The 25150-nt window shown below is 42.2% G+C and overlaps 1 protein-coding gene and 1 long non-coding RNA gene across 2 annotated transcripts in view; one reads left to right on the top strand and one right to left on the bottom strand.

Moving 5' to 3' along the window:
* The window catches only part of LOC147301719 (transcription activator GLI2.L-like), a 93114-nt gene that overhangs the window by 37709 nt on the left and 30255 nt on the right, over nucleotides 1–25150 (bottom strand). The window contains exon 3 of the mRNA XM_086282094.1: nucleotides 2117–2222. Within this exon, the coding sequence (XP_086138220.1) occupies nucleotides 2117–2222 (106 nt within the window). The remainder of the gene's footprint in view (nucleotides 1–2116; nucleotides 2223–25150) is intronic.
* LOC147301720 (uncharacterized) lies at nucleotides 17608–20933 on the top strand. Its single transcript, XR_015127118.1, has 3 exons — nucleotides 17608–17744; nucleotides 19919–20019; nucleotides 20629–20933. It is a non-coding gene; the product is annotated as an uncharacterized LOC147301720 (long non-coding RNA).

Below are 25150 nucleotides of genomic sequence, written 5' to 3'. Positions count from 1 at the left end.
TACTATACTAGATACTAGAGTACCTGGAAATGACTGTTGTTGTGAATTGATGTTAAATAAATAAAAGTGAATTTAATTTTAACAAATAAAAATACACTTATCTGGGTCAAGATACAGGGATAGCAGTCTAAGCAGAGAAGCCCAGACCTCCCTCTCCCATCCCCAAGCCAGGCAAGAGATATAATCTCTCCAGCATGTCCCGGGTCTGCCCAGGAGGACATACCCAAAATCCCTCACCTAGAAGCATCCTAATCAGATATCACTTCAACAGACCTCAACCACCCCAAGAGACCAAGGCATCTACGGACAGACAATCAATGGAACATGTTAGCCACATGGTCCAACCCTCTAGTGGACCCATCATCCTTTTAGAGGAAAATCTAATAAAAATCAGAAACAGAAACAACGCTAAAACCTAGATCAGTGAAGTATGTATCTACATATAAAATATGTTGAGTCAAAGGCGGTTTGGACATGGATGATGGTCGACTTCACCACTTGAAAGAGTTCTGTTCCCCATTGGGGTTAACCTGACATCTCAATGACTTTTCCCAAATAGCTGGGAGGTTTAAGATTCCGATAGAATTCTTGGCTCCAGTTCCTGTGGGATAATGGCTTTATTGTAAAGTTTCTTTAGAAGTCTTTTTGGAGTTTTAAATTGTGTTAAATGGACCTCATCAGCAGATTGAGTTTGCAAAGCTGTTGTGAAGTTCATTCCTGACCTTGCAAATGACTCCAGCTGCTGATGAAACTCATGTATTTTGATCAAAAGCTCTCCATAAAAGTTGAAAATGTAAGGAGTGACTTTCCTAACCGCTGTTTTGAGAACCAACTTTAAACCAGACACATTTTCAGAGTCTTTCAAACTGTGAAATGAAGTGAAACCAAAGTCTCATTCAGTCTGCTGCACGGTTATAGGTTTTGGAGAATTCAGAGGAAAAATTCTGGTTTGACTTTTAAATAAAAGCAAGAACAAAACCGACACTGTGTTTTCTCAACAAAGTGAATTTCCCTAGAGAAAATAAATGGGATTTCATCTGCGACTGAACCTCACTGCAACCCAGAAGTCGGACTCACCACCAGCACTGAAGCCTGTTTTGTGACCTCTATACTCCAGGAGTTTAATTACGGTGCTAGCTCGGGGGCAACACGGCCTGCACCACACAGATTAGCTCCACAACAAGCCATTAATGAATATAAAGAGGTGCTGGGCGGAGGTGGGGTGTATTATGTCATCAGTGATGGATCCGGCCCTGCCGATCGCTGCTAATGGAGCGAGCTGCAGATTGACACCATCCAACTTAAATTTTATTTAACTTTTCACTTAGTCAGAAACAGAAAGGGAAATAAATATAGCTAGTAGTAGCCATAAATGTAACTCCACTCAGACACTGTGGGCATGTTTATTCTTATTTTTCACTGGTAGACCTGATCTGATATAACTTATTTCTTAAAAGGAAAACATCAATCTTTAAAGAGCTTTGCATTTACATAAGAAGTCCGTAAATCTTGTATCAAACTGAGGACAAAAACTTCCAGTGTAGTAAAACTTTAATACTTTCAACACCACTGAAAACAGGGAACCTCAGTTAAAGCTGGAAATCTTCGTCCTGCTGGTAAAATGCCTTGCTTAGTGGCACCTCAGCTATTAAAGGAGAATATTTTCCTCTCTTCTCAGTGAGATTTTTACCAGTTTGGATCCGAGCAGCTGAACTTCAGACTTCTCAAGCATCAGAGTGTTTCATCCCCAGACGGCTGGAGCCAGAAGAGCAAAGCTTGCCCACATAATCAAACTGTATCGGAAACAAGGGCTGTAGAGGGGAAATTTAGGAACTAGCATTGATTATTCACTTTGGAAGTCAGCATGTTGTCATCTGCTTTTGATACTGAACTTGGCAAACGTTCAGCTCTCATCAGCTAGCGTGCTATCACAGCAAATCCTCCAGAGTTAAAAAAAAAAAAAAAGAGAAAAAAACAACCTCTGTACTGTTCTGGAGTAACTGAATATGAAATAACTATTTGCATCAAGAAGATCTGATGACTTGAAGCCAGTTTAGTGAAGAAGCCTCTTTGGAGATAATTACCCAGAAAGAAGAAGAAGAAGGCGGTCACTTACCTGTGCATGGCGTGGAGTGCGTGAGGCTCGTAGTGGTATCGCCCCTCGTGATGGCGCATGTCAATCGGGATCGGCGTGTGGAAGGTTGGGAAGATGTGGTGGGGGGCTGCAACAACAGAGAGGCAAAGAAGAAGAAGAAGAAGAGAGTTAGCCGAGGAAGGCAGAGAGGGAGAGAGGAGACTTCAAAAAAAGAAGAGAGAAATTTCAAAGGCAAAAGGGCTACAATAAAGCAACATGAATTTCAGAGCAAGCTGAGCACTTTCGTGTAAAATATTGGCACTATCACACAAGAGAAGTGGAATAAATAAATAATCAAAGTTGTCCTAAGAAATCCTACATCTTGAACATAAAAGATATCCAACTGGGCTTTTGACAAAGACCTGCAGCTAGACGGTCTTTGAACTAGACGGGATGATGGACTGTGTGGAGGGAAGCTGCAGCCCCGACTCAAACTGGGACTGACAGCGCCGGGAAAATGCTTTCTTCTACTCACGCTCTTTCCATCCAAACAGCCTGAGTCTCCTCTGGAGCTCCAAACAGGCTCATAAAACACAGCTAAAGCCCTTAACTGACTCAACACAGAGTCCACACACTCCCCCTGTGTCGGGTGTAAACACAAGTGCATGTGTCTGACTGATTATTGGTTGTTTTTCCGGACATAATTACTGGAGGAGGAAATTGTGTGACTGTGCTTTCTGTTTCTGGGATTGAAGAGCCGGATGCATGGTTCCTGATCTGTGTTTGTCGGCTCAGTGTTGGGATAAATTACTGAGGTGTAATTCCAAAAACTTAAAACAACAAAGACCAGAGTATCTGGACTTTTTTTTCATCCGAGGCATGAGTCAAGCTCCAAAAACGCTGGAGCCTACATTTCCCATAAGGCAATTAAAGCTTTGGGGCCCTTGATTCTATAGTACATGATGGATGAATACCTGCTATCATCCAGGGAAAGGAAACAACATTCAGCTGTCCATATGGGAAGACACCTGAGTGAACATGCTAAATTGTTCATCAACACAAAGTGATGAAACATCCTCATCTCAGCCACAAATCCAACCCACACATCTCACTTCAAACTGCAATACAATAAATGTTGTACTCCTGCAGTTTCCCTGATCATGTTTCATGGTCCAGTACGAGAAACCAACCTGAATGACAGTAGTTGCCATTAAGACAAAACCTGTTTCTCAAGCTCTTGCAACATCTCCCTTTGTATAATCTAAGGACCTCTGTATCATTCCACTGGTTTATCATTAAAATGACAATAGACTGGTGTCTTCAACCTGGCCATGCTGCATGCTTGAGGTTCAAAAAATTGAGAAGTGAATGCTGAAACAACACCAAAGCTAAATGATTCAGGAGAGATTTGAAACTGTTAGTAAGCAAGACAGCCTGAGCTGACAAAGTGATTTTGTAGCAAGCTTTGGCTGTGAAAGAACAAAGAAAGGCATTAGCTAAAATCTCTAAAGCTATCCACAATTGTAGCTAAGCTACAAACAATGACTAGCTAACAGAAAATCTAATTTTGATGTCACAGAAAGTCACAAAATGTTGACTTTGCCCACAAAAGATAAGTTACAAACCAGCTGCTGATTGGTGTTTTGTTGCATTCTAGCAGAGCCATGCTAATGGTTCCACATTTCCAGCCTTTATGCAACGCTAAGCTAATAACTGTAGCAACAGATGTCGTTTTGTTTTAATACAAGCAGAATTTCCAAACGCATCTAACTTTTTCCTGTAAACTCAGATTCCTCTTACATTAGATAAAAACTGTTTGTGTCAGATAAGCATGAAGACAAAGCCCAGGTTGTGTTTAATAAAGGTGCATTCCTGCTTCTCATTTACCCAGCCGTTTGTTTTTACAAGCTCTGAGCATCCTTTTAATGGCCCTTTTTATTTGTCATTAAGGCGCTGTTTTCCTTTCATGGGTTCTTCTCGGATCTGGGAAGTTTACCCAAAACATCAGAACTAATTAGCTGTTGCGATAACACGAAACCACAGAAGATGTCGTGTCTTTATTTTACCACCACATAAACAGAGCCTTTTGGGGGGTGGCTCGCTCAGCTTTATGGAGTTATGTTTCTTGTTAACATTTTTCTCAGGTTTTTAATCTGGAAAAGCTCCACGAGGGCATTGCCTGACTCTCTCTCTACATGGTTCTCTCATCGTCTCCTCGCTCGTCCTCGCTGCAGTTTTCACGTCCTGCTAATTGCATCCTGGTGTGTCTCGACTCCGGGCTGCCGGATCAGAGACGAAGAAGACAGAGAGCGAGGAGGAGGAGGTGAGCCAGCTGATCTCTGGATTGCATTAAAATTCTTCCTGTGTGACACACACACGCGCGCGCGCGGGCGCTCTTGCGGGCGCTCTTGCGGGAATCTCTCAGGGTGACCTGGGATTTGGGAGCGGCGGGGTCAGGGCCACGGATCATTATCTGCTCTCCACCGAGCGGCGGGAAGGGATAACGTGGCCTCCTGGGGCCTCTAGGGGCCTCAGACCTGAGTGAGTCAGCATTCCAGGTCCATTCCTCTCACTCTGCCCCTGACAGCGTGACGGACAGCCCCGGTCCCTGAACGCCTGCAGAAATAGCCCACTTTACTTCATTTTGGGCCAGCCGCGGGGGGCCCGCGGGGGGCCCGCAGGGACGGGGGGCTGGATTCCTTCAGGCGACCAGCTCAGCCTTGTCACACCATCGTTTGGGCCGTGTTTGCTTTGGAGGAAGACGCGATTCAGAGGCTCTGCTGAGGAGGGAGCCGGTTTCCTGTCGCCGACAGTTGGAACGAGTGACTGCTTTCACTTTTTCAGTGTGGAAATGTCTCTGAATGAAGTGCTTGGGTCATCGCTGTCACTCATCAGAGCACGAGGGGGAATTAAGAAAGACGCTAAATGGGTTGTTTTGGTGCTTTCGCAACTGACCCGTTTGTTAAATAAACTCAGTTCAGTTTATTTAGGCGAGTGTGAACTCTGGTTATATGGTGAGAAGGACTGTGATATGGCTTCATGCAACTGAAACTCTGAATCAAAGGAGCATTAAACTTTGGAATATGGTTTTCTGACAAATAACTTTTATTTATTCCCTTAATCGAGTCCCAGGGTTCTTGAAGAGCAGCTTTTAGTTCAGCAGTGTCTCATTACGATGAAACAGCGCAGAAAAAAACAAGAAAGTGTTTCTCTTTCATTCTACTCTGTTGTAGTCATCACGGAAGACTAAACCCTGCTTCCTGACGTTGACAAACACATCTGGTATTAATAAATGCAAATGCCACAAAAATGACAGCATGTACCAGTATAAACCGTCAGCTGAGCTGAGACATTATAAACACAGAGAGTTTAATCAAATGCTGGCTTCAAAACTCAGTGGAGAGCTGGTTTAGTCTCTGATACGACAAAAAACAGCAAAATAAAGTCCACCACAACTATAAAAAATCTGAGGTGATGCCTCTTTGTTCAATCAAGAGACCAAAAAGCAAAGAGACACAAATGGCAGTGAAGAGAAATGAATCGAAAGCAGCAATTTTCTGATTTGAACTCTGTAACCAGAGTTTTTTTAAATTATTTTTTTGTGAATCACACTCACATACAGTGTTTATATTAAGTGTTGCACTAGAAATCTCTCAAGTTCAAGGATGATAAAACATAAAGTGATTTAGTTGCATTCAATTCGTATGTAAGCAAAATTAAAAATAATAAGTTACCACAAATCTTTTTTTAATTTAGTAGAAATTGAAATGTTTGTCAGTGGGTAAACAATTAGTGTTGCTCACTCAGAAAAAGCAACTTATTCTTAGTCCTGTGTGCTTGCAATGAATAAGTTGTCCTAACGTGGTTATCGTAAATAAGCTTTACTTTGTTTTTTTTATTAGAATTGACAGTGCATTAGAGGCTGTTGTTACTCTTCTACTGATATTGGATTTAAACGTGATGAACTCACCCAGTGTGTGCGGGGCAAGGTCATATAAGCTCTTATAAACAGAACAAGCAAACTTGAATATTTTAACATTTTTAAAACTTAAAAATGGTATCATATTTCTGGAGTAGGAGACAGTAATGGACGGAAAAATGTTTTCCAATTAAATGAGGAATCAAATCGATAATTGATATCAATAATGGAACCGTATTTTATCTTTATCTTATCAATTCCCATCCTTAATTACTCAAACCAAGACTTCTTCCTAAATCAAACTAGTAGTTTTCCATGCCGAAAGTCATTTATATTGCCTAAACCTATACTGAACACAAATTTAATAAAGACATCTTAGTTTCTAAGCCCAACCAGGAGCTACAATCCAACACATACCACTGCTGTCCCACCAACCCCCTAACACAGACTTTGGAGGTCTAGGACCCGTATCTGTGGTGCACATGGAGGCGTAGACACTAAATGGGCATTTTGAAGTGAAAAGAAATGAAACAGCATTATGTGAAACTCCAACATGGCGAGGCACTGACTGTTCCTACATTTTATTAACAAAGAGAGAGTGTGACCAAACAAGACCGAGGTCTTTATGATATACACAAGAGAAGATGAAGAAACGTCAGGAACAAAGTTCTGCTTCAGTGTGGCATGAAAGAGACAAACAGGTTTTACTTACAGTGTTAAAGATGTTTCTGTGGGATTTCAGAGCAGTTTGATAATGTGGTCAGTAACACCTGTGTTTACCTAATATTTCATGTGATGATGAAGATGAAGCAGACCTCAACAAACAAGCCAAATCTAATGAACCACAGGTGGGAGAGTCCTACTTTTCCTCCTCTTCTGAAAAAGTTCTGATGGTTATTAGTTTTTTATTGATTGGTTTCAAGTTGGATTTCAAAAAAAAAAAAAAGTCTTTAAATGGGTGAAACTGATCTGTGGTTAGCAGTGAAGACGCTTGTATCTGTTCCTGTGAGTTCCAGTCATGACTGACTCGTGTTAAGGGCGAAGCCGCCCCTTCCTCTTCCTCGCTGTTTGTCGTGGAAAAAGCCCCGCGGTCGCGTGTTTTTATTGGAGTGCTTCACATTAATTAAAGGCTCCAAACGTGACATTCAAAAGTCAGACGGCAGCAGCTGTGAAGAGGACGAGCAGCGAAGTGCTGCAGAGAGGTTACACCAGTAAATAGACCGATCCCCGGCAGCACGTGGTGGAGCGGAGAGGAAACTGTCAGTGTCTTTGTTCATGCTTTATTGATACCTTTATTGATTTCTACTGATCTCTATTTAAAGGACCTCTGGAGCTCTTCAAAAACACTGAAATCCTTCCACAAATGTTATCTGTATTTATGTTTTTAAGTCTTATGTCTGTTTTGAATTTCTGTTTCTATTTTCTGTTACCATTTGCAGCCACCACAGCCACGAATCAACTTCTTTAATCATCCTTCTGCCTAAATTTACTTCCATCTGCTGTTTTTATTTATGTCACTGTTTAACTCGCTCTATATCTTGACTCTACAGCTATTTTCAGCCATCTCTATATCCAAATATATCTCCATGTTTATTTATTTCATTTTCTTCTTTTTCATTTGGTCTTCTTTTATGTCCTTGTATCTCTACAATTCCTCTGTATCAGTTTTTCAATCACAGGTTATCTCTTTTCTTGTCATTTTTATCTCCGTTCACAACATTATAAACTCTTCTTTTTTTGATCCTTTGTTTTTATTTGTCTACCTCCTGTCAACATAACTCAGACTTCCATTCCTGTGGTAATCATCTTCTCCTATCTCTGTTATATTATCTAATGATGTCTCATTAGATCGTTGTTATTTAGGGACACCCCTCTTCCTGTATTTATCTCTATTTAGTCTTTAATTAACATCATTTTATCCTTCCATTATCTCTGTTCATATTGCCAGTTTGATGATATATTAATTTTATATTCTTTATGTCCCTTCTAATCTCTTTTAGCTCCATTTCTGTCTCTATTTCTAATCTGTTCTCTCTGTGAAACTCGTCTCATCTCTCTTCTTTTTTCTTCTATCCATCCGGCTGAAGTTTAATTTTCCTGGCTATGTTTTCTGTTATGTCTCTGTTCATTTGTTTATCTCCTTCCTGTTATGCATCTCCACAGCTACGTCTCCACCTCTCCCTAACCCCATCTCTACTTTTCTATTTCTATCCCACACAAAAAAGAGATAAATAACTATCCCAATCCTCGGATGTACAGTATATTAATCAGAGGATTTGATTTGACTTTTCAAAAGTCAGTTCTAAAAATGGAGGCGTGAATCACTCCACCCATCTCTGTGATATCAGTCTCTCTGACAAATTTGTCTGCTTCATCTGTATTATTTGTCTTTTTATGTCCACTTCTGTTATTAACTCCACAGCTTTCTCCCTCTCTCATGATGATCTCTGTTCTTTATTGTTTTACATGTTCCCATCAGTCCTGCTCTGTCATGTCTTTCCTCTTTACTTAATCACATTAATTCCTATAACTGCATCTTTTGTTTCTTTGACTTTTACACACACACACACACTTTTCTGTGGTAACCATCTTCTCCTACATATATATATATATATATATATATATATGCACATTAGTGTTTATTTCTATTTCATCCATCCTGCTGACAGTGCCATTTATCTCTATTCTGACTTGTAACATTTGAATCCATTTTTATTTCTTGACCTAATTTCTCTTTTAATTCTTTCTTTTCTGTCACTTGTTATCTACCTCGATGGCTCTGCATAGCTCTCAATACCACCGGCTGTGCCTATATATGTCCCAGCCTTCCTATCTGTAAATGCCTTAAACTCTTACTTGTTTCTATAGTCAGCTCCTCACATAAATCCTAACATCTGCCTAAACATTTATTTTGAAACATTTATATATCTTCCTCTGTTATCATTTTTTCTCTCTCTCTATTCCTATTTGAATCTTTATTTGTCTCTGTGTGTCCTGCATTTTCCTCCCTTATGCTGTAACCTCAGATAATGTTTTCATTGCTATGCTGTCTTTTCCTATCTCCGGTACCCACATTTCTCCCTGCATTTGTCTCTATTTGTTGATTGTATTTTTATTTCTCTCACTGTGTTTTCATTCTTTCAATGATTCTTTCTATTACAATCTGTATTATCTGTTCATGTGTCAGTCTGTCACGTTGTTGCCTTTTCTTGTCACCTTAGTCATTACTGTATTTAATTTTCTTGTCTTTATGTTACCTGTAAACTTGTTTATTTTTGTTTATGTCTCTATTTCTGTATTTCTCCTATCTGCCTCTATAGCTCTCCCTTCCTCTCTGCTCTCTTTCTCTATTTCTGTCTCTCTCTATAAGTCCTACACCTCTATAGCCATCTCTGTGTCGACACCTTTCCTTCCCCGTCTCTATCTGTACTGTTATTTCTTTATATAAATGTATTTCTGTCACAATTCAGAGAGAAATTTCTCCAATTTTTCTGTGGACTTCTGCTTTGCCTTTCTCATCTTCATTCTTTTTCTTTTCTATTTCTCTCCCTCCTCGTCTCCCTGCTTTCTGTGACCGCCCTCTCCGACTGTCCCAGACATCCCTGGCTGTAATTTGGCTCGCTCCGGTATAATTACCCTCTGACTGACTGCACGAGTACAGCAGCTCGGTGTGCATGCGAGAGAGCACTAAAGGGCCCCATTGATTGAAAGAGCAGCTCGAGTTAATGCCCCATTCATAACAGTCGGAGGGTGAATTGTAAGAGGGGGTCAGCGAGGGGGGGCAGGAGGAGGACAGGGGAGGATGGGGGTGAGACAAAGAGCAGCTAAATCTGGGTCACCAAAACAGCACGGTCAGGGGACGAGGTCTTTTTAATTCTACACCACTGTAAGCAACCGTGGAAGACAAATAAAAGCCCCAATGCAGTTTAAGACTGGAAAAAGTAAAGAGAGAGAGGAGATTAAACAAAAGAGGAAGAATGAAAGAAAGTAGGAAGAATGGGAAGGAAAGTGCAGGAGATAAGAAAAAAATATAAAGACGCAAAATGATCAAAGTTGAAAAAAGATGGTTGTAAGAAAGTTGGCTGCATAGAGTAAACTGAGCATCACACTCATAAATATCCTTTGAAAACAGCAGGTTTTGTTTACAGCAGCACAAAAAAGGGAAAATTAATCTTTACTTAGAACCAGGTAAAACTTTGCCAAGTGTTTGAAGACATGCAAAACTAAACTGGCTGAGATTTAATAAATGTGCTTGAAAGGTTTTATGCACTCCGAGCTGAGTCAAAGCTAAATTGACTTAAATCAAGAGGTAATGACTTGTTTCTAGAAGAGTTTCTAGCATAGATTTCTCCTCTTCCACCTTGGAAACATTGGACTTGGAGGAAGTAATTCAGCCGGTCGCTCTGTCAGCTTTTCAGCCATCCACACTGAGGTTTCCTCTGCGGGCCTGGGCCTGGGAGTCCAGGCCGGGGATTGACCATGCAGGCTTATTCCATCACCGAGACAGCCCCATTGTTCTGCCGCCACAGGAAGAACAAAAGGCGAGTGCTCGTGAGAGTTCAAGAGGCGCGTTTACCTGATTCACCGGGCCCCGATCCCCCCTGGGCGTACGCAGCGTAAGGCAATGCTGCCGCGCCCCCGCTCGGGCTCTAGCCATCTATTAGTCTTTGCTTGGTAACATTTGTTTTAGCGGCTGGTGAAGCGCCGCAGAGGGCTGGCTACAGTTTTTCATAGTCAGCCTCCGTTCAGCACACACACAGCAGAAACGCGGCTTTCTGCTGTTAGAGTGAAGCACGAGCTAAATTTAGTCGCAAAACTGCGAGGAGGGCTGGTGATGACCGTGCAGAGAGAATATGTGCATATAACCAGTTTCAGTTAACACCACAATTTACTTCAAGGTCCTCTGAGCAGCAATTTCAGAGCCTCTGCAGGAGAGTTTGCTCAGTTGTACAGTTGCAGATGTTCATATTTGCATTTTTGTCAAAGTCTTAATTTTCTGAATCCGATCCTTTTTTGGCTTAAACATGCTCTTTCTGCAGCCAACAGTAAAGTCAGGACATGTATTTCGTAGAAGTTTAAAACATGTGGCCTGTTTTGAAATGTCATCAAATATGTCATGACCAGGGTATTTCTGTTTCTTTTTGTTTTGTGTGGAAACTGTTTTTTTTTCCTCACTTCCTCTGGAGAGGAAGGGTCTGCCTCAGGGTGGAGTCTGGAAGTTGGATGCTTTCCCTCACACCTGCACTGCATCTCTTCATGGAAGATAATATTTACATTGGTATGCTGTAATGTCTGTAATGACATGGAATATTTAAGGGTGGCATGTGTGTCAGGTCATCGCCAAATTATCTTAACCTCTTCTGTGGTATTGAGGTTCACCTACTAGTGGTCATTTCTAGCCTGCCAGCTGAACTCAACAACACTTCTCCCAAACTGTAACCACCTGCCCATTCTCCACCGAACTCCCCAGTATCCTGGACTGTAGTATGGACTCGTCCCTCCCAGTTCTGGAACCCCCGTGGCTAAGACCAAACTTTCTGACCCCCCGATTTGCGATCCGTTCACTACCTCTCACTTACACTCTCTCTCTCACCCTGCAGATCGCACAGCCCCACCCCTCTGAGTCATCCCCCACCCAGGTGATCCCTGCCTTTGCTTAAATGAAGAAATATTTTGTTGTAGAACAGTCCACCAAGTCTGACGTCTCATCGTCATGACACAAAGGTCCATTAAGTGCAGCCTTAAGTAGTGCGTAGGAATGATTCACTCAGCATTCTGTCTAAAGTATTCTGACTTCACAAGAGTTTCTGGCTGGTCAAAATTGTATTGAATTCATACTGCTTTGACTGGCAGCATGTCTAATTGAAATTGGTGGGAATTAACGTCAACTGACTCATTTCGGCAACGATCACATAACACATCTCCACTTTAAATGGGCTTTACATAAAGATGTAGGATGAATATGATATAGCTATATAGGAGGATATAGCTTTTTGTAAATCCTTGACTTTGCTTTTTGGCCATCACCACCTTGCTTTTTTAGAACCCTTAGTTGCTGTATTTGGACAACAGCATGGACCAGTAACTTTACCAGGCCATTTGCAACAGTTCAAACAGTTCATTAACACCAGTTAGCTAAGGGAGAGTCAGCTTAGCCCTTACTTATGCATAAATTTAGGTTTAATAAAGTTTAGATACATGAGTCTATCCAAAGGGCCAGATTAAAGACTGGATTAAGCATAAACCATCCCTACATGTTGATGATGTGATTCTATTTGTTACCAAGTTCTATAAACCATTAAAAAATAGGCCAGACATCCAGTTTAGTGAGTTAACTTAGCTGAAGTTGGTACCTGCTTGTGTCGCCATTCACCTGTCAAAGAAGCCACGGCCCTAATATTTTAAACTTTAGGTCAGAAAACAATTAAACAGATAAAGATTATAAATAGTTCACCCCCCTACACAGTTGTATGTAGACATGCTAATGCAATGTTTACAGACATAAAATAGCCTGTAAGCATGCTTATTTCTGCCATAAAGGGACATTTTAATATTGGAAGTCTATGGGAACAGGAAATCAAAACACCTGTTAATCCAGTCAGTGACTTTTTGAAGCTCCACTGAGACAAAAAATCACTAGAAACGCCACAAAAATTACAATTACCTCAAATGCTAAATAAAATCCAACTCTGAGGTTTCTGCCTCCATCCCAGCTCAATGGAAACAACACATGTTTAGAGAAATAGTGAAACTGGAGTTACTGTCTACCAGACACATAGTCCTCATGAACAAAGCTGATGGTTGTGGTAGTTGGGGGTGGTTTGGGACTTTCCATCACCGTCACCTCCATTGTGTTGGAATGACTATAGACATGACAGACTTAGGCAAAAATCTCAAAACCTGGACAAATGAACCCAAACTGCAGCCATAAAAATGCCATTCAGTGTAAACATCACTTTGCAACTTTACAGAAGCTTGACGATAAGCAAGTCCTGCTCTACAGGAGCAGAAATGTATTAGTATTTTTGCAAGGTACAAGCAGTTTACCACAGAGGGAATGAGTCAGGCCTTCAAACATGTCTGTCTGTTTCCAATGTATTTCAACACCATCTCTGATGCCCTCTCACTTTATGTTTCACTGGGGAAATTTCTCAAACTGGAATAAAAAATTGATGCTGCATTGATCCAATCAATCTGTGAATCTTCAACAACAGTAAGATAAGATAAGATAAGATAGAACTTTATTAATCCCTCGGGTGGGTTCCTCTGGGAAATTTGACTTCCAAAAAAAGCACAGCAACGACCGAAGTTACAGTTACAGAATTGTTATATATATATATATATACACACACACACACACACACATATATAAATACAGAGACAAATATAAATAAAATATACAAAGAGGATAAATAGAATAAATAGGAATAAAAAATAAAAATACAAGTGAATTGCACATTTCAAGTATTGAGTCTATTGCACTGTTGACTATTTACAAAAAGTATTGCACAAGGTATTGTACAGTGAGGTGAAGAGGCACTACAGCTTAGTTGTTCCCCCCTCCTTTGTCCTCCTGTTTCCCCTCCCTCTCCCCTCCAGAGAGGAGTTAAACAGTTTGATGGCGTGTGGGACAAAGGAGTTTTTAAGTCTGTTAGTTCTTGTCTTGGGGAGAAGCAACCTGTCACTGAACAGACTCTTCTGATTGTTTATGGCCGTGTGCAGAGGATGCCCAGCATTGTCCATAATGTCCATCAGTTTCTTTAATGTCCTTTTCTCTGCCACTGTCACCAGAGTGTCCAGCTTCATGCCGACCACAGAGCTAGTAAAGGACTTCACATAGAAGAAGGAGTTGGTTTTGACCTCAAAGTTAGCTTTTCGCTGCTGCCATGAAAACAAAATGCTGTTCTGACTGAACCGGACCAGAAAACAAAGGTTTTGATTTTTGCAGCGATTATCTTCTTGTAGCAGTCCTGAAGAACTCTCAACATGGGGGTCTCGCAGGTCATTCACTGCTTCTGACCATATATCAGTCATGATTAGCCAATTAATGTAAAATAATGACATTGAGGGATGGTTTGGGGTTGGTTTCCTCATATTTTCACTGATGCCCACATACTTTTGTCTGTTAAATAATTTGTTTTTTCTCTTTGATAACTAAATTTAACTCAAAAAATAGAGTTTTAAGAAGTTTTTGGCATATCCTGTGGTCACCCTGCTGCGTATCAGTGTATTCAACCTCAGGCAGACCACCACCAGTCCCTCCATGCAGGACTGTGTGGAGCATGGAGGCCACGAGGGACAGAGTTACTTATCAGCCTCGGACAGCTGGGCTCAGGCCATGTGCTAATAACCTCCATGCATCAACGGGCTGAAGGTGAGGGCGCGGCGGCAGGCATTAACCAAATGAAGCAGGCGGCGGGGGCTGACGGGGCCGTCCTACAAGCAGCACGTTGTTAGCATGCTGTTTGTGTAATTTAGGTACTTAAAAGACGGCGAGGGTTCAAAGACTGATTGCACCGTCGAGTAATCAGCCACCTCCACTGCGCGCCTGATTTATCACCCCCTCGCTTAATAGCACTGCTTAACACACAGGTTTGTCCAGATTAAGTAATTACCTGAAAGCAAAAGTTTATTATGTGGTGCAACGGGCTGGTGATAAAGGCCTGCTGTCGAGAGGAGCCACAGAGAGGCCTCGGAGCTGCTGAATGAGAGCGATAATTAAAATACAATGAATTAAATTGTCGCTTCTGGGGCTGTCACCATGCTCCCCAGCTAACATCCATATTACCCCGCCGGCACCCTCGCTAGGGGGGCGCCTGGGATTATGCCTCACCCCGGACTGGTGGAGCAGCTGAGAGGGAAATGACTCCAATGGGCCATCTATAAATTAAACAAAGACCTAGTTCCTCTCCGAAAATGAGTGTGGAGGGTGAGAGGGGAACAAACCTGAGCTATGAATAACACCTGAGCGCACATTAGCTCTGTAAGGTTGTTGTGCTGGCGTCTTAATGAGGCGGAGGCCTCTGCAGGTACAGATGTTGGTGAACAATGAGAGGGAGGCAGCACGGGGGAATCTTTTGAGTGATGCGCCTGTGATGATGAATGTCTCGCAGGTGGAAGCAGAAGACGTCTTCTCTGTCTTCACACCGCTCTCCAAGGAGGCCCCGGACCTCCGGCTCGATCTACCAGAATAGATGGAGCCTCCGTCCTGTGGTGTCAGCACCCGTCCACCTCCCGTGTTGATAAACGCTCTGCCGCACGTCTGACACAATCTGCTGAAGCAGTGTTGTCTCTATTTTTTGACCCAGCCACTCCCCCGGCTCCACTCTCTGAACCGATTTTATTTGTTTGACATTGTGCTGCTGCGTGTGATGGAGAGCAGGCCCCTGGCTGACTTCATCAGGCCTATAAAGATGAGCCAGGAGCTGCTTGTCTCCAATGAACGCCCTCCAGCAGGCGCAGACAGGGCAGAAGAAGATTTGGGTTACATTTCTGACTACAACTGGAAATCAGAAGAAATCAGAAGTCTGATCTAATACAAGAAAATGCCTTAGCATAGACACCAGGGCTCATGGTCACATCGTAGTCTGTATATGAAAGATGGACGGAGTAACTGTGACATCACCCATTCGTTTGCAAACATCCATTTTGAAGCCTGGACTTCTGGTCTTTAACATGTTGGTTGTTGGGACCAGAAATGACCATGTTTGGACAAGAAGGTCACCTAGAAACAGCTGCAAGAAGCAAAGCAACAACTGCTACGATCACAGACTGTATATAAAAAACTGTGATGCCACACATCAGTTTTTGGACTCATTTTGGAGTCATAATATTAGAATTTTTGCCATATCAGGTCAGTTCAGCCAGAAGTGCCCATGTTTGGACAAGTGGGTGCAGTGCTAAGTTAGCAGCTAATGCTAGCTAGCTTAATTAGCAGAGTAAATCCATCACCTGGCATAGATATTTTTCAAAATTTAGTTTTGATGAATCTTTTTTCAAAAAACAAACTATTTTAGCTCCAATCTCTGTAAGGTTGCTTAATTTAGGCTCACTAAAAAGTCAAATTTTTCTGATTGGCCAACTTCAAAAGGGCTGGGTAGCTAGTACTAGACTTGCTAATTGTGTTCCAGGGGTCCAGTTTAGTAACTTGGAAGTGAAGCAGGCAAGTAGGAGCTTCTAATTATACAAATTTTAAGCCTGAATATTTCTACTTATGAACATTTTACCATGGAAGTCTGTGGTGGAGTGACTCACCTTTGGAGCCTCTAGTGTTGGTTAGAGGAACCACAGTTTTTTCCTTTTGAGCCTGGAGGTCCCCGTCTTGTTTAATCACCACAAATTTTATCCAGCGTGAGTGGTTATATGTGTTCAGCTCTGTATTAAACAGAGAACCTCTAATGTAAACTTTTATGTATAAACTGATGCTACAGAAAAAGAATGACCCAGTCAGATTGTTCCACTCACCACCATTGTGTGACCTCTGTTTTCTTACTCTTGACACTCCTCACACAAACTCTCTTTAGACACTTCAAACTCTCCTTTGGTCCTTCCTTTCTGTGTTAAACAGAAGCTTGTGGGAGAAAGGAGTCAAGAAAAGGAGACAAAGCTGCAGGGAGCTGACTTTCTAATCCTGATTAACACTTTCCCACTGCTTCAGGAGCCACACACACTCAGTGCAAACGCTGCAGGTCAGGAAGTTTGGATTCACACAAACTCCAACAACTTTGCCTCTGATCAGTGTCTTGAACACACAGAGGGGGAATTACAATGCAGAGCAGAAAATTACAGGACCCAGACGTCCACAGCTCGATGACACGTTAGAACCCCCCCCCCCATAAACCACTCCCTGACTTGAGTTTAGTTTAGAAGGCCTGCTTGGCTTGTAATCGAGCAAAACGAAGCAAAGCGTTTCACAAACTTTGCCATGAAGCTTTAAACAGAGGAAAAATTACACCCTATGAGACCCGAGCATGCAGGAGGACCCGCCTGCATTCACTGTCTCCTTCTCTTCGCTCTGACTTTACAGCACAAATCAGCCTGGGTTTATGGCTCAAAGGGAGGTGGGCTGATGTTAACATTTTGGGTAATTTTTCATCAGGTTATATTGCTTGCTAAAGCTCAGCCATCTACATGTAGTGTCTCAAGCATGCTTCCCCAAATCAAACTGCCTGTTGCTACAGCTGAAAACATTCCCAAAATGTTCATCATTTAACATATCCCACATCTCATACATCTTAAAAACCCACAGGCCTTTAAAGCTTTGAAGATTTCTACCAATAACCCAAACCAGCTCAAAGACTGTGGTGAAATTTTTGAGGAGAACGGCTTCCAGGAAATTTCAAAGCAGGTGATTCCACTAAACTGAAAATTCATTCATAACTCAGGGTTAATCCCAGTGTTACTTAAGTCCTGCTTCAGAGCGGATCCCTCTGACCTTTTTACCTTAATAGTGGATCTAAAATGATCTTTTACGATGGGAATTCAAAGAAACCGTTGCGTGAAGAAGCCCCAGGTCACAGTTTTTTAAATCTGCAGAAATTTGATGTGTATCAGTCAGAACTTTGACCTGATTGGATAATCTGATATGCTTTGACCTACAGACGTGACACAATGAAGAAGAAAAAGAAGAAGAAGAAGAAGAAGAAGAAGAAGTAGAAAAAGAAGAAGAGAAGCTACCAGAAGCAGCTTTATTGTGTCTGCAGTTAGGTTGCATGCCAGCGCAAATCCCCGCTGTCATGAAGCTATTTGTCCGTGAGTAAAGACAGCTGCTGGATCACAGAAGGATGAGAGGGAAGGTTGGATTTTATGGGGAATGAAGAGAAGTTGATTAAACATTTGTTCTGGATAGATTTTAGGAAGAATAAAAGTCACGAATCTCCAGCTGAGAAAGGCCAAACTGCTTTTCCTCTAACCTGCCCTGCATCTCTGCATCACCTAGCAGAGCTCACAGTCAGAAATCAGAGTTCATGATAGTCAAAAACGGCCAAATCTCATCTTTGTGCTCTTTATTTTTTTGGTTATTCATCACAGTTATCGTCTTGTCATTAGCAACTAAAACTCTGAGCAGGTGCAGTAATTTAGTTTTCCTACTGGCTAAATTACATGAATTTATGAGCATGTGAGTCTGCAGGAGGAGGTCGGGGTGGATGGTGGGTGCACAAACCTAACAAATTCATGCTAAAGATCAGAGTTCAGCTCTTAAAGTTGATGTGCAACAAGCAGATAAAATCACTGGTAAAACTCATCATGTTTGCTGACAGATGTAAGTAAACCAGGCCAATACTGATGCAGTAACAAATAGTCCTGTAGTAACTGGTCAGTTCCAAGTTGGCTCGCTTTTTGAATAACCCGGCAAAACAACTGGAGTAACAAACCAAACCACTACTGATTTTAGAGGACGATGATAGGTACACAGCTATCAGTCAACAGAGCCAATATTTATCCATTACCAATACTTGGCCATTATATCAGTAGATCAAAATCTAAAATTAAATGAACAATACGTATATTTTTTTATTTAATTTATGATTCTTGTTTTTATTTACTTTCCCTTCTGCCTCAGTTTTTATGTATATATTCTTATATTTATTCAGTATTTCTTAAGAGTAAGAAAGATTTAGTTACATATCTTTATTATTTTTTAATACACGATTCATTTATTTTTATTTACTTAATTGCTTTATTTGTTGTTTTTTTATTGCCCAGTTTTCATTTTCCTAAACTTTATTTCTGTTTAACACCTTCAGAATGCCACTGTGGAGGATGTCATTTAAAGTTAGTCATGAAGCAAATTAAAGCATTTCAAATGTCACATTTTGAATTAATTGATGCCATGGGTGATGTTTAATGTATATCTTTGATGTGTTTAAGGAAATTACACTATTTTCATTAAGTGTTTTATTTTACTTTTTGACAGCTGTATTCTTTCATAATTGGTCATTTTTTAAAAGCTGTCAAATTGTAGTAATTTCACTTTCCACAGCTGGAAATGCTCCTTCAGCCATGTCTATTGACTAAACACCCAGCTAGATTAGTACCTAGGATGGGAATCAAACCTGTGACCTTCCTCTATCAGAACAATGATCCCACCGTTCTTTAATAACTGACTCTACTGGATGCACTCAAACAGCTGCAGTAACAATACACCGAGCTCCTCAGCAGAGTGTAGTATTGATCTGCATCAGGCCTCTCCCCCTCCATCTCATCCCCAGTGGGCGACCTCTGACCTGCACAATTCAGTCTGCTGAATGGAAGCTGCGTGCTCCACAAAGCCCAGCGAGCAGCGCAGTGTGTAAAGATAAAGTGCCTAGCTTAGAGGAGGAGAAGAAGAAGAGGCCGCCTCACACAATGAGAGCACAATTAAACGCTGACTCGCACCTCATCTCGACCTGCCTCAGCGAATCGTAACGGGACAAAAGCACGGGAATTGGAGGGATCAAGTGCACCATTTCAGACCAAAAAAATAGCTCCTCTTTAAAGCATATGCAGACAACAAATTTTTTTTTAAATCGTCGCAGTGATTCATCTTAAAAGTCCTGACTAATGACTCATGTTTGGACTTATTAAGAAAGAGCTCTAATCTGCATATTTCCTGACCTTATTTCAGGCCCAGTTTGGCCTGGTTTGGTGGCTAATTAGCTTGAGAAAACACCACCAATGGTGAGAAGACAAAGCACATCAGGACAACAATTAGTCCAAAAAAAAGCTTCCTGAATAAATTAGAGCCAGAAAAAACAGATACAGGAGAGGGTTACAAACTTCACCTTTTATATCAATTTTGATGAGATTAACCTCAAAACACTGTCATTAGTGTCAGCTAGGGTCTAGTATTACACTTGGTGGATGTGAAGAGGTTTAAGTTTTCTGTAAAAGTGGAGGGCGGTGAAGTTGAGCTTTAACATTCAATTTCTGTGTGATCACAACAGGAGAGAAGAGGAGTTAAGTCAAGCAGGTCAATCTGCTCCCACCTCCAGCTCCGGGAGTCTAGGGAAGCAAAAGGGAGCTAAAATAAAAGACCTGTTAACAGGTAGAGTACCATAGTTTATGAGCAGCATCTGAGCCTGTAGATGACAAACAAATTCATGCTAAAGATCAGAGTTTAGCTGCTAGAATATTGTTCATGATGTCTGCTGATATTTGACCGATATCAGTAAAGTGGGCCGATATTTAGCCGATATCAATACAGTGTCCTTCCAACAAATCCTCCAGATGTTAATCACTTACAAGTTGATTCACTTTTTGAGTAATCCTGCCAAACAAACAGAGAACCCAACAACACCCTGCTGAATTGTTTAATTTTCTCAATAAAAGAGGAGGATGGTGGGTGTACAGATATAAGTCAACTAGGCCAATATTTAACCAATACCCATATTGTTTTTTATATATATATATAAATCAGTCCATCTCTAGCAAGAAAAACACATCCAAAATCAACAACAAAATAAAAAAAACCCCAAATGACCAAATTTTGAAATAAGTAAATTATTAGACCAAAAATTCATTCATTTGATTAGTCGTCATTAAGTGTGTGCTAGTATTTAGCGTCACATGTGGCGGATGTGAAGATGTTGAACCTGTAGACATGGAGAACGGTGAAGCTGAGTTTTAACATTTAATTTCTGTGTGATCACTACAGGAGAGAAGAGGAGTTAAATCTAAACAGTTTGTCATTCAGGAGTTAATCTGCTCCCACCTCCGGCTCCTGGAGCGCAGGGAAACAGCAGGGTGGGTGTAATGGCATGTTTCTTACTGATGGGGAAACTGGATCATGGATCCTCCTGAAAGCACCGCCAGCTCGGGAGGAAACACGAGCCTAAGTGACCACGAGGGCTGACACGAAACCACTGCATGCAGCCTCCCGCCCACGTTCACAAAGAGGCCTCCCCACTCTCCCCAATCCCCTCAGGCGAGCTCTCGTTTCCTAATCACGGGCTTCCCCTCCGTCTCTCAGATTGCTCTGTAAGTCCCTGAGCTTTGCTCTGCCAGGAGGATCAATCAGGACGATCTATGAGTGATGACGGGCTCACAGAGCTAATAAAGGTTGTCTTAGCAGGCGTGATTTTGGTAAATTTTCTTCGTCTGTTAATGCTTTTTAAACACAGGTGGTTAACATATACAGGGAGTGCAGAATTATTAGGCAAATTAGTATTTTGTCCACATCATCCTCTTCATGCATGTTGTCTTACTCCAAGCTGTATAGGCTCGAAAGCCTACTACCAATTAAGCATATTAGGTGATGTGCATCTCTGTAATGAGAAGGGGTGTGGTCTAATGACATCAACACCCTATATCAGGTGTGCATAATTATTAGGCAACGTCCTTTGGGTCAAAAGAAGGACTTGACAGGCTGAGAAAAGTCAAAAATAGTGAGATATCTTGCAGAGGGATGCAGCAGTCTCAAAATTGCAAAGCTTCTGAAGCGTGATCATCGAACAATCAAGCGTTTCATTCAAAATAGTCAACAGGGTCGCAAGAAGCGTGTGGAAAAACCAAGGCGCAAAATAACTGCTCATGAACTGAGAAAAGTCAAGCGTGCAGCTGCCAAGATGCCACTTGCCACCAGTTTGGCCATATTTCAGAGCTGCAACATCACTGGAGTGCCCAAAAGCACAAGGTGTGCAATACTCAGAGACATGGCCAAGGTAAGAAAGGCTGAAAGACGACCACCACTGAACAAGACACACAAGCTGAAACGTCAAGACTGGGCCAAGAAACATCTCAAGACTGGTTTTTCTAAGGTTTTATGGACTGATGAAATGAGAGTGAGTCTTGATGGGCCAGATGGATGGGCCCGTGGCTGGATTGGTAAAGGGCAGAGAGCTCCAGTCCGACTCAGACGCCAGCAAGGTGGAGGTGGAGTACTGGTTTGGGCTGGTATCATCAAAGATGAGCTTGTGGGGCCTTTTCGGGTTGAGGATGGAGTCAAGCTCAACTCCCAGTGTCACGGACCCAGCTCTGGAGGACTCGGGGTCCGTGAGCATTTTTGACTGTTGATATTGTTGTTATTATTATTTTGGTGATGTGTGTGTTTTTCTGCACTGTGCTGTGTTAGTCTGTGTCCCACTCATATGTATAGGCAGGGTATGGGTGTGTATGTCTGCGGGTGTGGCTGGAGGATGGAGCTCAGCCACCTGCAGGCCTGAGGGGTGTGGCCCTGCGGAAGGACTGGCCACACCTGAAGTTCATGCCACACCTGTTGGTGATCAGGGCTCGTCGGGGGAGCTACTTAGGAGAGAGTTGGAGCTCCCACCGGCGCGGGATCATTAAGCTAAGACTCCAAGTCAGTGTGTAGCATTAGGAAGTGCTGATCGTGTGTGTGCGCGCGGGTTCAGTGTTAACGGCTGCTTCTGTATTGTCCTGCAGGTGAAACGAGGGACCAGAAGGGCAGCACGCACAGGGTGTGCAATAACACAACAGCGGGGAGCACGAGCACGAGCACAGACGTCGGAGGGAAGCACGCACACGGGGTTCGAGGGAGCAACGGGGAGTTATTGTGTTTACAGCTTTCCACTGTAAATAAAGAGCACTGTTTGCATCGCAGAGTCTGCGTTTTGGGTCCTCCTTTCCCCACATCCCCACGGTCTGCCAGCGAGACCGTGACACCCAGTCCTACTGCCAGTTCCTGGAAGACACCTTCTTCAAGCAGTGGCACAGGAAGAAGTCTGCATCCTTCAAGAAAAACATGATTTTCATGCAGGACAATGCTCCATCACACGCGTCCAAGTACTCCACAGCGTGGCTGGCAAGAAAGGGTATAAAAGAAGAAAAACTAATGACATGGCCACCTTGTTCACCTGATCTGAACCCCATTGAGAACCTGTGGTCCATCATCAAATGTGAGATTTACAAGGAGGGAAAACAGTACACCTCTCTGAACAGTGTCTGGGAGGCTGTGGTTGCTGCTGCACGCAATCTTGATGGTGAACAGATCAAAACACTGACAGAATCCATGGATGGCAGGCTTTTGAGTGTCCTTGCAAAGAAAGGTGGCTATATTGGTCGCTGATTTGTTTTTGTTTTGTTTTTGAATGTCAGAAATGTATATTTGTGAATGTGGAGATGTTATATTGGTTTCACTGGTAAAAATAAATATGCCTAATAATTATGCACAGTACTAGTCACCTGCACACACAGATATCCCCCTAAAACAGCTAAAACTAAAAACAAACTAAAAACTACTTCCAGAAACATTCAGCTTTGATATTAATGAGTTTTTTGGGTTCATTGAGAACATGGTTGTTGTTCAATAATAAAATTATTCCTCAAAAATACAACTTGCCTAATAATTCTGCACTCCCTGTACGAGTAACCCTTTCACCTTCACTGCTCCACTGCTTCACTTCAGTAAGTAGGTTAAAGCTTCACAAAAGAAGGAAAGAAAAGGGCATTACTGAGAAATAATCTGATTTACAGAAAAAACAGAGGCTAAGAACAATATCTTGACGGCCACAAGGTTAAAGTCAAGGCTTTAAAGCAGGACATGGCTACTGCAGTACTAACGGTTGCATTTTACCACAAAATACAGTGTTTTCCTAAATGTAACAAAGCAGTATTTAGTAACTAAACCAAACCAGTGAGTAGAAAGCCAGTTACATCATGTGTGACCCCTCCTTTAGGTCTCTAAAACTCTCGGTGGCCAATATTGCTACGGCTGACGAACCAACCGCATCTTCAGGATGAGAATGGATCCAAAAAACTAGTAAGTGTTATATTTAATCAGCATCTGAACCTTGATTCTAATAGCTTGACGGGGTCGAGTCCTCTAGAAGTCTATCAGGAAACATCCAAACTTCTCACTCAATTTATGACCACAGAAAAGTGTTTGCTGATGAATTTTATGATCCCAGTTGCATTTAGATCATAAAACCAGGTGATTTTGTGGGTTTGGAAATCTTGTAAGAGAATCATGTGTCTCTCAGTTTCTCTGGTCTGAAAAGATCTTGAAGACTTTTACATCCTACCTCTACAACCCCCACCAGTGTCCTCTGCATATTTCCGTTGGCGGGGGCCTTTGCAGCCCTACAACTTCTACAACTTCATGTTCTGGCAGCCTGTGCCTGTTCACTGAGACCATCCTGTCAGTCCACGTCTTTTTGAACACGATCCTTTAAAGAGTCATTTCAGAGTGTTAGAACTGATGTCCGACTCCAACAAAAAGGCCTCTTAATGAGGCTCTAATCACTTTCATGGGCTTTCAGCGTGTAAACCACTTACTTCAGTGCGTTTACGAGGGAAAATATTCCTCAGCGTTGAGCGGAGAGCCGCGTCATTTGTGGCGTGTTTTTTAACGGTCGCCATGGGTCGCCGGCTTTGCAGCCGAGCGCTAGTGCTAAGAGGGGAAAGTTTGTGAAACGCGAGCCGACTCGCTGTCTCTCAGACCGGAGCTTTAAAAATCCATGAACGTGACAAGCTTGTGCTTCATAAAGATTTATAATCGGCGGGCAAACACCAGACCGTGTGTTTATCCTCATGTGCGAGCTTTGATTTTCTGTGCAGCCCTGCTAATTAGCTGTTATTGCTAATCTCCAGCTGCTTTCTGCAATACTTACAAGGCAATTAGCGTGCCTCTTCTCATTTCACTGTAACTGTGTAAAGAGCGCCGGAGCTCAGTCGGCGGCTGCCTCACAGGACAGAGGTTGTGGCTGTAGGCCCGTCACTACACTCTGTCAACCTGACGTGTCAGGCCTTCACTAACATGGAAAACATGCTTAGCTTTAGCCTGGAATAACGTGGAATAATTTGATTTTTGTTGATAGATAACGAGGGTAGCAGTCCACATTGGTGGGCAGGTAAAGGTTTCAGGCCGCTGCTGTCTCCATGAGACCTGACCTGAGACGAGCTGATGTGAGGACATGTGGAGGGTGTTTTAAGGTTTACTTTATGCGGTTGGTGTTTGTTTTGGATGGAAAGAGGTCCGGGGATTTCCATCAGCTGGCAGGGAGGGGAAAAAGGGGAGGAAAATGTTCTGCATCTGCAACGTCTCCAATCCCCTCTGCTTTCCTACAGTCACTGTCCCGGTATTTGCATGGTTCTTTACACCACTCTAACCAAAGCACATTTAATTTTTATGGGTTTTAGTTTAGAATCAGACTCTCTGCTAAAGATTTAAAGCACCAGCAGCAGCTAACAGTTGCTACATGAGTTCATTGGACCTGTGG

This window comes from Aulonocara sp. 'chitande type north' Nkhata Bay, linkage group LG23 (assembly GCF_057382095.1).
Source record: "Aulonocara sp. 'chitande type north' Nkhata Bay isolate Kocher_YH1m ecotype deep benthic linkage group LG23, A_spYH_male_GT1.1, whole genome shotgun sequence".
Taxonomy (NCBI): Eukaryota; Metazoa; Chordata; class Actinopteri; order Cichliformes; family Cichlidae; genus Aulonocara; species Aulonocara sp. 'chitande type north' Nkhata Bay.
The sequence above is the reverse complement of the archived record's forward strand: the minus strand, read 5'-3'. Positions and strand labels throughout refer to the sequence as shown.